Genomic DNA, 16295 nt, shown 5'->3' with positions numbered 1-16295 from the left:
TCGAGCTCGTTAATAACCTTATATAACTTTATAAGAAGCAAGAAACCCCTTATTAATATAAGGTACTAAAAAAGAGAGGGCATCTAAAGGTTTATTATATATATACGAGTATAGATACGAATAAAGAGGAGGAGAAAGAGGATATCTCCTAAGGGGAAACTGATATAGAATTTGATATTAACTAGAAAACCAAGATACTAGCAGACGAAGATTCAGATACGGACTCTATAGCTCCTATAGAAGTTAAAGAGCGGCCCGTAGTACCTATACTATACTATGCCTTTTACAAATAGGTTAATAAGAAGGCAGGCCGCCGGAAACGGGACCATAAGTTCTCCCGTATTAATAGTCTTGGCCGCCATATCCGGGCTCAGCATCTCTGTCCTCGGGCTGCCGGCGAAGGCTTTGACTGTCCATACCAAGGGTACTCGGCCTTCATAGGGAGTGCTCTACACTTCGTAACCCATACGAAACATCAGCATGGATTGAGTCTTTGATACCGTTATTAATAGATCACATGGGTTGCAGGTTTCCCCAGTCCTGGACATTCTAAGGGCATGATAGCCGAGCAGGCCCCACGATTTTGCCCCTGGTGGCTATAGAGCCATGCCACACACGTTGTGAGAACACTAATAGATTAAGTTACCATCTTCGAAGTAGGGATGGATGTAGGGATGGATGCAGGCTTGCTTGGCAGAGATGCGGCCGGCAGGATCGTAGACCAGCATCATTTCAAGAAGGTCGAGGCCGTGATCGCCGAGGTTGGTGCAGAGGGGTTTGAATTGGTCGCGTTGCCATTTGGGGAAGGAGGATTTGAAGTCGGGGAAGCAGGTCTTGTCCATGACGCCGGGCCAGTCGGCTTCGGTGGGGATGCCTAACAGTCTGGTTACGTAAGCATGTATTATGGCAAAGGAAGATAGCTCGGCCTTCATGGCAGTGGCCCCTAGAGGACCAGCGAAGGAGCGACAATTACTCGGATGTAAACTTACTGGAAGATCTTGAAGATTTCATTGATCTCAGAATCGCCAGGGAATAGGGGTTTCCGAGTGCACATCTCAGCAAAGATACATCCAAAAGACCACATATCAACACCAGTCGAGTATTGGCGGCCTCCAAGTAGAATCTCTGGTGATCTGTACCAGAGGGTGACAACTTCATGGGTGTAGGTGCGAAGAGGAACACCGAAAGCGCGCACAAGACCGAAATCCGCAAGCTTAAGGTTTCCTTCGCGATCGATCAATAGATTCTGCGGCTTGAGATCTCGATGTAGGACGCGATGGCTGTGACAGTATCGAACACCCTCGCACAATTGACTCATGAACTTCTTTACCATCGCGTCTCCCAAGCCGAGTCTTCCCAAGTCAGGTCCAGATCCTTCAGGAAGAGATTTGCCTCGTCCACCATCAGACACTGGGAGCGCCTCCATGTATCGCTTCAAATCTAGATCCAGAAATTCGACGACGAGGTAGAGTTTGTGGCCATCAGCGTGTACGATGTTGAGGAGACGGACAATGTTTGGGTAGTTCATTTCTTTAAGGAGAGAAATTTCGCGAATTGCGGTACTGGGGACACCTTCATCTTCGGCTTCGAGGCGAATCTAATGCGACACTTGTTATCCCAGTCCGCCACCCTTTCCATCCTCCTTTTCCTAACCTCTTCGATCGAATGCCGAACTGACTGCTGAATTCTTGACCAATCTTAACCTTCTTACAACAGCCACGCAATTAAAAGGAGCAAGGGCCAGACAGCAAGAAGGTGAGAGGATCACGTCAATCTGCACACTTTTCGACACAGAAGCCACTTAAACTTTAGGCTACCCTCTGTGCGACGGAAGGAGTAAAATTCGACGCATATCCCCAGAGTAAGTCGGCCAGGAGACATCCCGAGACGGATTGGCAGGGAGTGCCTTAACAGGGTCAGGGTCGGCAAGCGAGTGTTAGAGTTTGTTGCGCGCACTGCAGATCGAGATTCTAACCAATTATATAGTTTGATTTTCGAATCTCTTCGCTTTAAGTGTGGACATTCCCTGTAGGCCAGCCCCTTGAATACGCCCTGTGGTAGAAGGCACTGAGCCTTTATAATCCGGGACCCTTCCTGTAAACCTCATTGTCGCTCCCTCCTGAAAGCAAAAATGGCATCGATAACTTATAGTTCGCCGACTTTTACGACCTTCACCAATATTGGACCAATTACAACATCGTTGTCCTTCCCTCCAGACTGTTATACTGATCACTATGACTTCCAAACTTGGGGACTTGGCTTCCCCTGGAGGTACACCACAGCCGGTACGTGCACCCGAAACATATCAGAACGCGACTTTGGCTCAGATCCCCGTCGCACTCCAGGCTGCGCAATAAGTTCCTGTTGTCCCTCTGGGAAATACTACTCGCAAGGATTTGCATGGATGACGAGCTATTATTCTCCTGGTCTGTACTGTCCTTCAAACTACCACACCTGCTCTCCTCCTCCGTCGCCGTATCAGCTTTCCTCGGCCAGCGGAGAGACCATTGCCTTTTGCTGTCCAAGCAGTGAGTCATACCCCTTCTATCCTTTTCCTTCTATTCTAACATTCTTAGGCTATGTTTGCCCAGCGTGGGAAAGTCAAACTGGAGGAGGTGGGATCGTATATGATGGCTGTAATAGCGGCTTCTCAACTGGCTCTCAGGTAGTCACGGTGGCAGACAATATTTACGACCAGAGCTCATTGTCACAATACACCTTCACAGAAACAGGAATAACGACACTATGGCAAATTGCCTGGCCAATACAGATTCGGTGGCAGAGCTCTGACTTCATTACAAGCTTAATCCAAAGCACCAGCACTGGGATCGCGGTGACGGGGCCGACTAGCACCTCCAAATCCACCTTACCTGTGCCGTCGCCATCTCGACTCTCTAGCGGGGCAATTTCTGGGATTGTCGTTGGTTCGCTCATTGGCGCTGCACTCCTTATCGGTTTCCCGCTCTTCCTTTTTTTCTTTCGTCGGCGTCACGCAAGATCCACGCAGCCCGTCAACAACGAACCTAGTGGCAAGCCAGAGTTATCGGGGGATGGAAAACGGCTTTTTGTCCCACATCCATCCGTGTATCCGCAACCTAACGCTGAGTTGGAAGGGAGTGATTCTAGAGGGCCAATATCAGCATCCTGGGTAAGTGTATAAGGATTCCAAAGTACACTCTTTCTATTTATCGTGTACTGACTTAGCCCCTTTTTAATGCAGAATCGTCACTCTCTAGATCCTAATATTTCGGAACTACCAGCAATGAAGTAACTACTTTTGTTTGGTTGCTATACTAGCTACCTAAACACACGGGACTTATTTCAAAGTGGTGTGATATATAGCCTATGATGGTGCGATGTCGGGTGGAGAGTGCATGACGTCAGTGCTGCACGGTTTGTATGCCAGCTAATACGAGGGCCTTAGGGAAGATTCCTGTCGCAAGGGAGTGATGTCAGGAAAGAACTTCAGAGCCTATATAGCTGGACGAGACCACTCCTTCTTTTCCTCTTTCTCTTTAGCTTAGAATTTTTCTAGCAATAGAGTAATTTCGGCATAGTCTCCCTTTCAGAGGACTGCCCTTGACAGTGATCGATGACCCTGATAATCTCGTACAAATGGAACGGCTCCAACAGCTCTGCAAAGAGTACGAACCGCGTAATATTCTAAATATGGACGAGACTAGTATGAATTAGAAGAGAACACCTGATCACACCCTCGCGACACGTACATATTCAGGGACGGAGAAGAGCAAGGATCGAATCACAATTGTGCTTACAAGTAACGCTGATAGCTCAGAGAAGTTTATGCCTTGGGTCATTAGGAAATCGAAGAATCCACAATGTTTTTCAAAGATAAATCGACGTCACTTGCGTGTCGAGTATCGGTTCAATAAGACGAAGTAGATAACAGGATTGCACGGGACGTTAGCAATCCGCGTGGGACTTGTAACCCCCACTAAATCTTCGGAGTAGTACTTTTCAAGAAATTGATCGACTTATACGCGTATGCAATAGAGATTATATTCTCCTCGATGTCACAGTCCTAAATGTACGTGTAGGGCTTTTAAAGAGTATTTGTTTCGCCAGCCGATGACTCATGACGCGCAGCCTTGCAAAGCCTTGCGTCAAGTGCGCTGCCGTCTGCCGGAGTGGGTGCTCAGGTTCGTCTTCAACGTCGACTTGTCAGGCCTGAGTTAACCTCGACAAACCTTAGCGAAACATACCCCCTCGATCTATAAACAATACGTAATATCGTTTGGTATTACGTTTGGCTCGATAAGAGATCTCATCGCGGTCGGGGAGATCGCATGGAGACTTGGGAAATCGTTAAGTGAGAGTCGCGGATCTGCAAAGGAGTATTAGGCTCTGGCGAAGGAGCTATATACCTTTAATAAAGCTCTTCTTCAAGTAAACAATCAATTTTTACCTAAAATCAACTGCAGATACTGATTAGTCTATATGCAGGTAGTCGCGCTTTGGCAGAATTACACATTATACCCCGAATTAGAGGAGCTAGGAATAATAATACGAGATATAGCTAAAGATTAGTATAATATCTTACTTGAATTCCAACTCAAAGTTAATAAGAAATATGGAACGAATTTATATATAGATAGATCTGGGAATTAGAGAAAGAATATAATAAAGAAGTTTATATAGGTAAAACAAAAAGAGGATATAGCAGAGCTATAGAGGAAGCTATATACTAGTAGCGAGACAATCACGATATTAGTAATTACGGCAATAAGGTATATGGCTATTAATTTGAGAGAGGGTATAGAAACTAACTAGAGTTTAGCAAATTAAACAAGTTAGATAGTACTTTATAGGCTATCCGAGTTCAGGTAGTCAATTCATTATTATAGGATTCGCTTAGACGAATAAAATCACTCGGCTTAAAGTACTAGATAAAAAAATCGAGGCACAAAATAAGATAACAAACATTATATTAAGCCATATAAAAGATATAGCTAGAGTACTATAAGTGCCCCAACCTTCTGGAAATATCTAATAAAGCCGTTAATTAATAACCCTAGAATACAGATCCGAGCTACTATTATAGATATCCGAGGGCTCCTGCTATATTTCCAGAGGCAGATATCTATAGTATAGTCTTCTTCCAGAGGTCTTGGAATATATTAGCAACAAGCGCCTATTACCCTGGAAAATACACTAGGAAATATAATACTAATACCTTTAGAATTAGTTAACTTATGGAATATAAGTATGAATCAGACTTATTCCCTTATATAATAAAGTACTAAAATGGCCCTATATATTAGATATTTAAAATAATACTCGTTAAGCGTTTCGAGTATCTATCTGGCAAGAACAAAGTCGTTCGCAAGGAATATACTATAGAAGAGAGCAGAAATGGAAGAGAGCTTACTAGAAATAGGGAATAGTCTATATACTTCCGGGCTAGATAGAAGGTCAATATAATTATGGTCTTCAAGCAAAAGCAGGCAGTAATCACCTGCCCGGAATGCGAAGCAGAAACTCAAGCTACGGATACCGTAATTATTCAGTGGTAAGTTCTATATATTATATTGAATTATTGGTCAGTGAAAAAGAAATGGACTGACTGCAGTAGTGACGAATGTGGATATTGTTCCGTCGCGTCGAGGAGGCTATCGAAGATAGCTCTGTTATCGCAGAAGTTCCTCCGCAACCTACTGAACGTATACTTGCAAAAGAAGTCGAGGATAGGGTGAGCGACTTCAGGCGTATACGGCTCCTCTATCAATAACGGCGGAAGAGGCCGCCGTCGGAATTGCTGAGCGAACTTCTCATTCCCAAAACCCGAAGTACAGGAAACCTCGTCGCTGACGAGTTCATTCAAAATCGGCAAGAGGTCTTGAAGAGATCTGTGGAATATATGAAACTGAAGTTAGGATGGAGAACAAACGATGCTGGAATTGCCAGTGCACAGCTGCGAGGCAGCGGAGATCAAGAAATGCAAGGCATGCTAGAACTGTTGGCAAGAGCAAAATTGGTCGGCGCAAACAACTCTCAGAACTGGGATCAATCTAAATTCGAAAATCCCGACTCCACTGACTTCGACATTGTACCGGAAGAGGAAGAAGCACGGGGTCGGAGTCGCCGGAACACTCATGAGAGGACGGCCTCTTCTGTTGTTTCAAACCGTGTGCCTAGTCTCGACGAAGCTGCATCGAAGATATTGTCGAAGAGTCTTCAGGAAGCGAATTTACGAGTACAAATGAGCAACTTTGCCTTCGAACCAGTTTCTCTACCCTCGTTGCGCGATTCTTCAATAAAAAGGGAATCATAACCACGTGACGTCTTCTCATCGAGACTCTACCTGGTTCTCTTTGCTTGAATGATCATCAGACTCAATCGGATCGATAGAGCCAGGACCAATGGCGGAGGAGACCACATATGTCTTCCCCAGATGGGACATCAAGTCCTTGAAAACCCTCGCTCTGTTCAAGCTTCACAAAACATTAACATCGTTCACTCTATATGCAGTCCGGCGACCCGACATTGTAGCGCTTCTACGATACACCTTCTCTACTGACCACACACCGGATCTTGTCGATACCATGGACGATTTGAGGTTATTGGTGATGCTATATACAGCGTGCGAGGTGGAAAGTCTCATTCACTGTCCCGAATTCCTATCATTGATTGGGGAGGGTGGTCAACTTGCCCAAAATCTTGTTCAGATGCTGATGAAGCGTATTAGCTGACTTAGGGTTGGAAATATTTCAAATTGAGTATGAAGAACAAGTAAGTTAAGTAGTTTTCACAATTGCTCCCTTTTACGCTTCATCTTCTTTAGTTATTCACCATAGCCTGGTGCAAGGCTCTCTAGATTTCGGGTAGATGGCAGGGCTAAGCAATATGAGATGGATGTACTGATATCGCCATGCTTATTAATTTAGAGCTATCGCGAACATATTTCATAACCCCTTAGGAAATCTCTCAGAGTAAGGCATATAACGTCTGAGTCAGTGCTCTAGCGGCCTATACTAAGTATATGATCTCCAAAGCCATTATTCCTTCACATTGCCTTGTCATCTTCTTTGGTAATATTAAAGTCTGCTGGCTTCCTAATCTCATGTTCCTAAGAGTTTGTTGGTCGCAATCTTGAGATGGCGGTAGGAGAGACTTACGAGCTCCTCCTTTACTGGCGGCCAGTCCAGCTCTTCTCTCGAGTTATACCCACAGTATTTGCCTCTCTTTCGGATAACCAAGAAGATATCCGCCCCAAAGAAGCGGTAGAGATCGTCTGCTTTGCTAATGAGATTGATTTTCCTTCGTCGGAAGTTTTCCTGAGTATTCTTTCTGGTCTTTCTATTTTGCAATTGCTTAGACATATTTGCCCTGGGGATCAAATCCTCGCAGTTTGAGAACTTGATTATCAGAATAGGCCATATATATAAAGTTGAATAATTTTAAGTGATTATATTTCATACGTACATAATTAGAACCTGGACGGAAACGAAACGGCAAATTACAGCCATTTCCTAGAGGGGCGATTTCTGGAGGAGCCATTTCTGGAGGCATTACTTCTAAAGGCATCACTTCTAAAGGCGTCACTTCTGGAGGCGCATTACTAGAATACAACTACCTAATTAATATACGCAAGTATACTGAATATTATGGCAGCTTTTGGCTTCTAGCTTGAATGCGTTCCCATAAACCGATCTATCGGGACCTGTATCATTTCTACTGCTCGGTATATTTGGTCTTTATACTATATTAATCTTATTAAGACCTCTCGGAAATAGATACTATTCAGTAGTATACTATAGCACTTGCAGCTATTATAGCCCTTTCTATTGTTTTCTATATAGTAAGGATTTCAATTAGGTTTCTATATACTTATATAATATACCATTTTCTTAAGTATGTTTTTTACCTGCAAGTCTACAAGTATTTAGAAGATACTACTCGATATTATATACTTTTAATTCTTGCTTTCCTGGGGGGCAATATTCTTTGCCTTATAAGTAATTATATAAAGATTATATAGTAAATAGAACGGTTAACTATTATAAATCTCGTTCCTCTTACTTTTGGAAGTTATATAAACTCTATTATTAGTTAGGGAAAGTGGCCGTAATTAAAAAAGTAATTTATATAGTTCTTATTACTATATTATAGAAGCCTAACCTATACTTATTAATGCAAATAGTAGTATTAGTAGTAAGTATCTTTCCCGTAAAGCGAGAACTACTAATAAAATGAACTAGACTACTTCTATAATAGCTGCTATTCTAATTACTTTTTTTATTAATTATATAATATTACTTTTATAAGATTTTTTTAAATATTTATTAGGTTCTAGTAATAATAGTTATAACTATTACTTGAACTCATATTTCGGGAAAGCTATTTAGTATACTAATAATATATTTCCTTATTATATACTATTTCTAGATAACTTTATATCTTTTCCGGATATATTAAATTCTTTACCGGATATATTAAATTCTTTACCGGATATATTAAATTCTTTACCGGAATTTCTATAATTAGAAATCCTTATATATAGTTTCTATTAAATTCCTACCGGATATTTATTAGATCTATACTAAGATTTCGAGGCCCTAGAAGTATTAACTAAATTAATATATATACTTTTATATTCTAAAAGCAAGCTATAGTACTTTTCTCTAGTTATATTTATATATATTTATATAATAGTATTTATATAATAAAGATTAGAATATTATTGTTTTTATTATTTAGTAATAGAAAGAATTTATATAAAGTCTTTCTATTAATAATAACTTATTCTAATTTACTAAATTAAGAGCTATTATTAAAGGGCCTTATAATAAGAAGATCTATTTTAATAAATATAGAATAGTCTTATTATTTATAACGAGTATTAGTATAGCTAGCTAGCTACTTTATATAAAGCAGCTTCTTGAGAACTTTTATAATTATAATATAAAAATAAGAAGAATTATTTTATTCTAGTAAATAAACTCTGAAAATAGGCTATAATTAATACTAGAAGAAGCTTTACTAATAACTATCCTGAAAAATACTTGTAATAGGTCAGATAATAAATAATAAATCTATTTAAATAAGACTCTAAATATATAAGTTTAATTAAGATAACTATTAGAATATTTCCTAAACTATTCTATCTAGATCCTTAATATATATTTCTTTATTATCGGAAATTATATTACTAATAGTATAAAATATAATAAGATTAATTAAGTTAATAAATATAATTATATTATAGTAAATTACTAAGATCTTAATATTAAGAATCTAATTAGATCTAAAATTAAAGAAAGAAAGAGTTAAAATATAATCTTATATAAATCTATTTATAAAAAGATACCGAACCCCTAACTAATAACTTAATATAAAGTTTATATAAATAGTTATATAGAAGAATAAGCCCGAGAGGCTATAAGGCAAATATTAGATAAAAATATTTATTTAAAGAAGTTATTATTTTATTTATTATAATACTAATAAGTAGTATAAAATAATTAGAACTCGGGAACTATATAATATTATATATATTTGCCTATATTTCTTTTAAATAATAAAATTAAGAATATTCTATATTTTTATTTAAACTTAATATATTCCCGAACTTTATTAGTTACTTACTTATATATTATATATTTTACTTCTATACTTCTATAGATATCTATTAAATAATAAGTAATAATATAATTAGTATTAGTATTAAAAATATATAAAATAATAAGATAGCCTCTAATAATACTTTAGTTAGGTAAGAACTTCTAATAATAATAATAATATTAAAATATACTAGCTAATTTCTATATATATTAGTAATATATTAGGCTTTATACTTTTAATAAGAACTAATATATTTATTATATATAGTAAATATATTAGTTTTTCTTCTTAATATAGTTATTAACTAAGTAATTAAAATAATATAATTAAATTAATTATATATCTATTAATATAATAAACCTCAAATAATAATACTTTATTTTTATCTTATTTATCTTTCTTTTTAAGATAATATAATAATAGCGAGATTATTTATAAATAGAATAACCGAGATAACTATTAAATAAGGTTCTAAAAAGTACTTTAGCTATTTAGTAAACCAATTATTTATTTTCTTTTTTACTCGACTAAAGTTATTAAAAAAAAGTTCTAGTAAAATAAAATAAGACTTAGATATATAAGAAAAAGAAATATATTAGTTATTTATAATAATATTATAATATTTATCTGGCTTTTAATTTACTAAATTAATAAAAATTTCTTAATAATTATATATACTAGTACAAGTTTATATACTAGTATAAGAATCTGGGTTAATATAAGAATTAAGGCTAGTATAAGAATTAAGGCTAGTAAAAGTATATAGGTTAGTAGAAGCAAATATTATTATATGAGATTTTAAACTATTATAAGCTTATATACTAGTATAATTATTATATATTATACGAGAATTAAGTCTAGTATAAGAACTAAGTCTAGAACGAGAATTATAATAATATAAGAATTAAATCTAGTATAAAAATCAAGACTTATATAAGTTTTATATATTTATTTTTCTATAATTATTTTTCTTTTTAGTTCGAGTATTAAATACTAGGGCTTATTTCTTATAATACTTACTTTAAAAGTAATTAGTAATTTATTAATCTCGCTTTCTTCTCTTAGTATAATTACTATAATATATATATTATTACTAATTACCATATTATAATATCTTTCTAAAATAAGGCTATAGCCTTTTATTATTATTAAATATATATTTTTTTCGAATATATTTAGTTATTATTTACTTTATCTTAAAAGAATTATTATATAATATAAAGTATTACTAGTCTTAAAAACCTTTTCTTTAATATATCTAGAAAGTTATTTAGTATTAAGAGATATTTATATTATCTTTATTAATATATATAATAATTTTCTATATTAGTTTTAGTTTTCTAATATATATAATTATAGAAAGAGAATATATATAATCTTACTTATTTATAAAATAAATACTAATATTATTTATTTCTAGCTTAATAAAAATAGAAGTATTAAGTAGTTTTTTAGTATTTCTCGCTATACTAAATACTTGTTTATTAGGCCTTAGATTAGAGCTAGCCCAGAAATAGTATTATAAAAAGATAATTTATTATTTTTTCTAATTATAATACTTTCTGGTTTTTATAATAATTACTTTTATAATACTTTATTTATTATATTTAGTAGCTATTTATTAAAGAATATAAAATATATTAATTTCTAAATAAAGATTAATATAATATTCTTTTCTCTTATATTAGTATTATTATTAAAAATATTTAAAAAAAGATAATTCTATTTATACTTATATATTATTTAGAAGAACTAACTATATTATTATAAAAGAAACTTACTAGGCCTATTTATTATTATTAGAGGCTTAATATACTATTATTATTTCTTAATAGCTTTTATATATACTCTTACTAAATACTTTATATATTTCTTAAAAAGCTCTAAATTAATATTATATAGCTCGAGAAAATTATACTTTAGAATAAAGTTATAAGCCTTAGCCCTAAATAAATTATTAGTCTTTAGCTTCCGGATAATTTCCGAATTAAAGCCTAGCTAATTAGCTAAGAAAGTAAACTAGTACTAAATAACGAAATTAGATTCTTTAATTATTAGTTTTAGTTAATCTTTTTTCTTCTTTATATACTTTTTAATTATATGAGTAAAATATTGTAATATAAAGAAATAGAACTATTAATAGCTAAATTCAAACTAATCTATTATATTTCCTATATATATACTAAATATAGTTTTAGTTTCTTATATAATAATTTTACTAGTTATTTAATTTATACTAGAAAATTATTACTTTATTATATTATATAATAATTTCTTTAATAGTAGCTTAATTAAAGCCTTAATAATTTTTATATATAGACTAAATAACTTTAGATCTTTAAAAAGTATATATAATAATAAAATAAGACAAGCTATAATAATAATATTATTCTAAATAAATTACTGCTTTTTTTCTTTTCTTATTTTAGAAAAGAGCTTACTTAAATTAAAAAATAATTTCAGGAAACTAAAATCGTTTTCTAATACTTATAAAACTCTTAGCTATAAAGCTTTTATAATAAATTAATTAGTTTTAAATATAAGATCTATATTTTTACTTAAAATAAAAGATTATATTTAGAAAATATAATTAAGATAATATAGAATTTCTTATATAAGAAGTTAGTTTATATAATTATAATAAGAGTTATCTAATAAATCTTATTAAATTATATAATAAGAAGTTCTTATATATTACTAAAGAAAAATCCAGGCCCGGATTAGAAACTATAAATAACTAGTAAGATATTAAAAGTATTTTTATACTTTTATTATTTTAGAAGCTAGCTCGGATTTTTCTGCTTACTCTTAAATAAATATATCTGCTATTATTTCTTAATAAAGAACTTGTTTTACTATTAGTAATTCCGGATCTTTTTATAAAATTTATTATTAATAAAATTTAATAAATTAGAATAGTTTTTACTTAAGGCAACTTAGGCCTCTAGATTTATTACTAGATAGAAATAATATTAGCTATTTTCTAGAAGCTATTAAGGGTTTTATAATTAAATCTAATAAATATAAATTTATTATTTATTATTTATTTTTTAATACTAAGATTTCCAGAATAGCTAGAATCTAATATTAGTTATAGAGATATTTAAATATATATTTTAGAGGCAATATTAGTTTTAGTAAAATATCTTATATATTATAAAGAATATCTTTAAATATTTTCTCTAAATATTAGAATATAATATTTAAATCTTATTTAATAATAATTACTAATATATAATTAGGTAATAATAGTTATAAATAGCCTTATTTTATAAAGATTCTCTTTAGTCTTTTAATATTTTTCCTATTTATATTTCTCGAATACTCGAGTTTAAAAATAAGCTTTCTTAAACTTATATAAGCTATTTCTCGAAAATTCTCTTCTTAATTTTAATAAGCTTTCTTTTTTACTTTATAATATAATACTAAATATTATATTATATATTTATTATTTTATTTCAGATATAAGAGAGAGAGAGAAAGAAAAAGAAAGAAAGAAGTAATAAAAATTAAAATTAAAATAAAATTAAAATAGACTTAGTTTATAGAATTTACTATAAAAGAATTAAGGAAGTCTATTTTAAATAAAGGCAGAATTAGAACTAATTAAATATATTTACTTCTATTACCTTAAAGTATTTTAGAGATAATTATATAATTTTAGCTTCTAAGCCTTATTTTAAATACTAATATTCTCTAGCTTATTATTAGAAAAATATCTTATAGTATTTATAACTTTCTAGCTAGTAATATTATTAATTATAGTACTTGCTATCCTATTTTCTTATATAGTTCTAGTTTTGGTATTAATAATCTAATAATAGTAATAACTCTAATTTTACCTAATTGCCTTTCTATATATTATAAGAACTGCCTTATATCTAAACTAGATTATAAGAAGTTATAATACTATATTATATTCTCTAAAGTAATCTTATAAAAAGGATTTTAAATTTATTAAGCCGGCTTTAGTTTATAAAAGTCTTAAATTAATAAGCTACTTTTAGAACTCTTATAACTAACTTTATATTATTATATATATAGCTTATTAACTAAAGAGATTAAACTCGACTTTAATATAGTTTTCAGGCCTTATTTTATTTAAGAAATAAAGAAACCTAAAATCTTATACTATTATATTACTAAAAAGAAACTAATATAATAATTATTAGTATTTCTAATTATAGAAAAGAATATATTATAAAAAGTAATCCGACTTTAATATAACTAGTAATAATACTAGTAAATTTATTAATAATATATATTTATATTAACTTTTACTAAAGCTTAGTTTAATTAATTCTCTTTTTATACTATAAGAAATCTATAGTTCAGAAAAGTTACTATTAGATCTTTTATTACTAAAAAGAATATTATTATAGTATTACTATATTAAAGTATACTATTATAAGCTAAAGGAATTAGTAATTATTATAAGTAAAGTTCCGGCTATATTTAAGCTTTTTATTATAAAGTATATAGCTTAAATAGAGATTAATAATTAAGTATAAATTCTCTAAAAAATTAGATATAAAAATTTCCTTATTTATATTAAAATATTTATATATAATAATATAGTCTTTACTATTTCCGAATATATAATAATCTCTCTAACGGATTTTAATAGATCTATAATATTACTAAACGAGATTTAGATAGTAATAATTATATATAAAGTAAGCTATTACTATTAAAACTCTTTGGGCTTTAATATTAAAATAATAGATACTAATAGAACTTGATTTCCTTGCCTCTCGAGATATAATATATAGAGATATTAAATTAGTAAGTTCTTGGCCTAAGGATACTTGCTCTACTAATCTGTTATTTAAACTAATTCTAAAGGCTATATTAATATTAGTCTATAAAGTTACAGGCTATATAAAGATACCGAAGTATTAGGCTTTATAATACTCTAACTTATGAAGCGGGGCAGCCGCCGCCGGGAAAGACTAGCCTTAGAGTATCCCGATAAGTAGTCTCCTCAAGCAGATAAGTTTCTATAGTTAACCGCTTCGAGCTCGGCCGAAGAACTTCTGTCGGTTAGTTACTTGAATTCTCAATTCCTATATATTCTGATTATTCCAGTACGCTTTCTTGAAGAATTCACTACGAAAGGAGGAGCTTGTAAGCCTGGTTGGTTATACTCAGATATCCTCGCATATCCCATTCTGTCTTGAAGGATTATAATGGTTATCTGAACTCGGGGAATAGTTTTGGCAGTACTAACCTAACTATATGTAGAAAACAGAAAAGAGTCATACTTAATGCATTACAGTTGCTAACAAAATTGGCTTCTCGAAAAAAAAACAACACACTCGAATTCAACTACCCTAACTCTCGCTTATCTCACCAATGGTATGATACTATTAGTAAGCAAATACCCAAATGTCTAAGTCAGTTAGACATTCGAAAGCGGTGCCGAACATCATGTAGGAGGTACAGCAACCACAGCCGCTCGGGATGACCATGAGGTCGGCAAGCTGACTGCACACAAAGCAGAGAGCTGCGAGGCACCGATTTGAAGGACGCGCTTTTACAGTAAACTTCGAAACCGGCTTCGCCCAAAACACTCTCCCGTTAACAGGTCGCACTTTGCGTATTAATCCTTTGCATACCGCTTTACCATATTCAGTAAAGCGTGACGCAAGTGTCACGTTCCGATGAACCTTTCCTCCAAGGCTAAATGGGCCCTGTCCGCAGCTGGTCTGTGCGTTTAGCGCCCAGAGGAAGAGCTGAAGACCATCGTTTCCAATGGCTCGTCATGATGATATCCCAACACAAATACAGAACTATATTTACTCGATGAGATCGATCCAATACCTTGAGATATCTGATCTTGAAGTCTTGATAGACGTATATTCGGTTGACCCCTCTTATAGCCACTTCCAGCTGTTGCATTGGCTACAGCCTTGTGCTTGCCTAGCGCGAATTTCAGCTCGACATTGCTTCCACTATCAAACCTTGCGATGAATCCTCCGGTACGTATAACGTAACTCTAACTCTGCTAGGGAATCGAGACTAAAGACAGTGGATGCAGGATGAAGCTGCCAAAGAGACGCCGCAACGCCAAGAGCAAAGCCTTGTACGAACGCTAGTCTCGGAGGCTCATCCTACTCGAACACATAAAGACTACCAAATCGGAGTCATTTGCGCCTTAGCAACTGAAAAGGCTGCTATGGTAGCTATACTAGATAAAACTCATCCTAAATCAAAGAAGGAAAACGGCGATGATAACGAATATATACTAGGCAGAATTGGGGTATATAATATCGTTATTGCTTGCCTTCCAGCCGGCTTGATAGGAAATGGTCCTGCTACTATTATTGCAAATAATATATAATATAGCTTTCTAATCAAATTCGGCCTTATAGTAGGTATTAGAGGGGGGGTTTGGACTAAGAAAGGTAATATTTATCTTGGAGACATTATTATTAGTCAACCTATAGGTATTTATAGTAGTATTATATAATAGGACTTTAGAAAGATAGAAAAGGATAGAAAATTTTAGCGGACTGGTTCTCTGGATAAACTACTACCGGTATTACTATATACGTTACAGGAATTAAAGACGTTTAATATTATAAATAGTATTAACCTAGAAAAGTCCCTTTCCCTAATAGTTTAAAATAAGCCGCAAATGAGCCAGACCTATTAATATTAAGAGAAAGATTACAATTAGCTATTTGAAGCTACTTATAACTATAAAGGTA

The 16295-nt window shown here is 33.2% G+C and overlaps 6 protein-coding genes across 6 annotated transcripts; 5 read left to right on the top strand and 1 right to left on the bottom strand.

Annotated features, from left to right (window-relative positions):
* Window positions 1-296: 296 nt before the first annotated feature.
* K444DRAFT_542887 (uncharacterized protein) lies at window positions 297-497 on the top strand (the record flags this gene model as incomplete). Its single annotated transcript, XM_024875916.1, has 1 exon — window positions 297-497. A coding segment is annotated over one exon (201 nt), but the record flags the coding sequence as incomplete, so codon positions are not given.
* Window positions 498-629: 132 nt separating this feature from the next.
* On the bottom strand, window positions 630-1597 carry K444DRAFT_542508 (cell division control protein 2; the record flags this gene model as incomplete). Its single annotated transcript, XM_024875881.1, has 2 exons — window positions 630-882; window positions 990-1597. Coding segments are annotated over 2 exons (861 nt in total), but the record flags the coding sequence as incomplete, so codon positions are not given.
* A 534-nt stretch (window positions 1598-2131) lies between these two features.
* On the top strand, window positions 2132-3271 carry K444DRAFT_635816 (uncharacterized protein; the record flags this gene model as incomplete). The annotated part of the gene is made up of 3 exons (XM_024883918.1): window positions 2132-2528; window positions 2592-3148; window positions 3221-3271. 3 exons carry the CDS (start codon window positions 2132-2134, stop codon window positions 3269-3271), a joined length of 1005 nt encoding a protein of 334 aa, XP_024729785.1.
* Window positions 3272-3702: 431 nt separating this feature from the next.
* K444DRAFT_542585 (uncharacterized protein) lies at window positions 3703-3903 on the top strand (the record flags this gene model as incomplete). The annotated part of the gene is made up of 1 exon (XM_024875885.1): window positions 3703-3903. A coding segment is annotated over one exon (201 nt), but the record flags the coding sequence as incomplete, so codon positions are not given.
* A 1541-nt stretch (window positions 3904-5444) lies between these two features.
* On the top strand, window positions 5445-6710 carry K444DRAFT_635815 (uncharacterized protein; the record flags this gene model as incomplete). The annotated part of the gene is made up of 4 exons (XM_024883917.1): window positions 5445-5530; window positions 5644-5710; window positions 5759-6146; window positions 6352-6710. The coding sequence occupies 4 exons, from the start codon at window positions 5445-5447 to the stop codon at window positions 6708-6710; spliced, it is 900 nt and encodes a 299-aa protein (XP_024729783.1).
* An 8653-nt stretch (window positions 6711-15363) lies between these two features.
* Window positions 15364-16093, top strand: K444DRAFT_619569 (uncharacterized protein). The gene is made up of 2 exons (XM_024881541.1): window positions 15364-15563; window positions 15623-16093. The coding sequence occupies exons 1-2, from the start codon at window positions 15552-15554 to the stop codon at window positions 15923-15925; spliced, it is 315 nt and encodes a 104-aa protein (XP_024729782.1). The 5' UTR covers window positions 15364-15551; the 3' UTR covers window positions 15926-16093.
* The last annotated feature ends 202 nt before the right edge of the window (window positions 16094-16295 follow it).

Source organism: Hyaloscypha bicolor, assembly GCF_002865645.1.
Source record: "Hyaloscypha bicolor E unplaced genomic scaffold K444scaffold_165, whole genome shotgun sequence".
Lineage (NCBI taxonomy): Eukaryota > Fungi > Ascomycota > Leotiomycetes > Helotiales > Hyaloscyphaceae > Hyaloscypha > Hyaloscypha bicolor.
The sequence above is the reverse complement of the archived record's forward strand: the minus strand, read 5'-3'. Positions and strand labels throughout refer to the sequence as shown.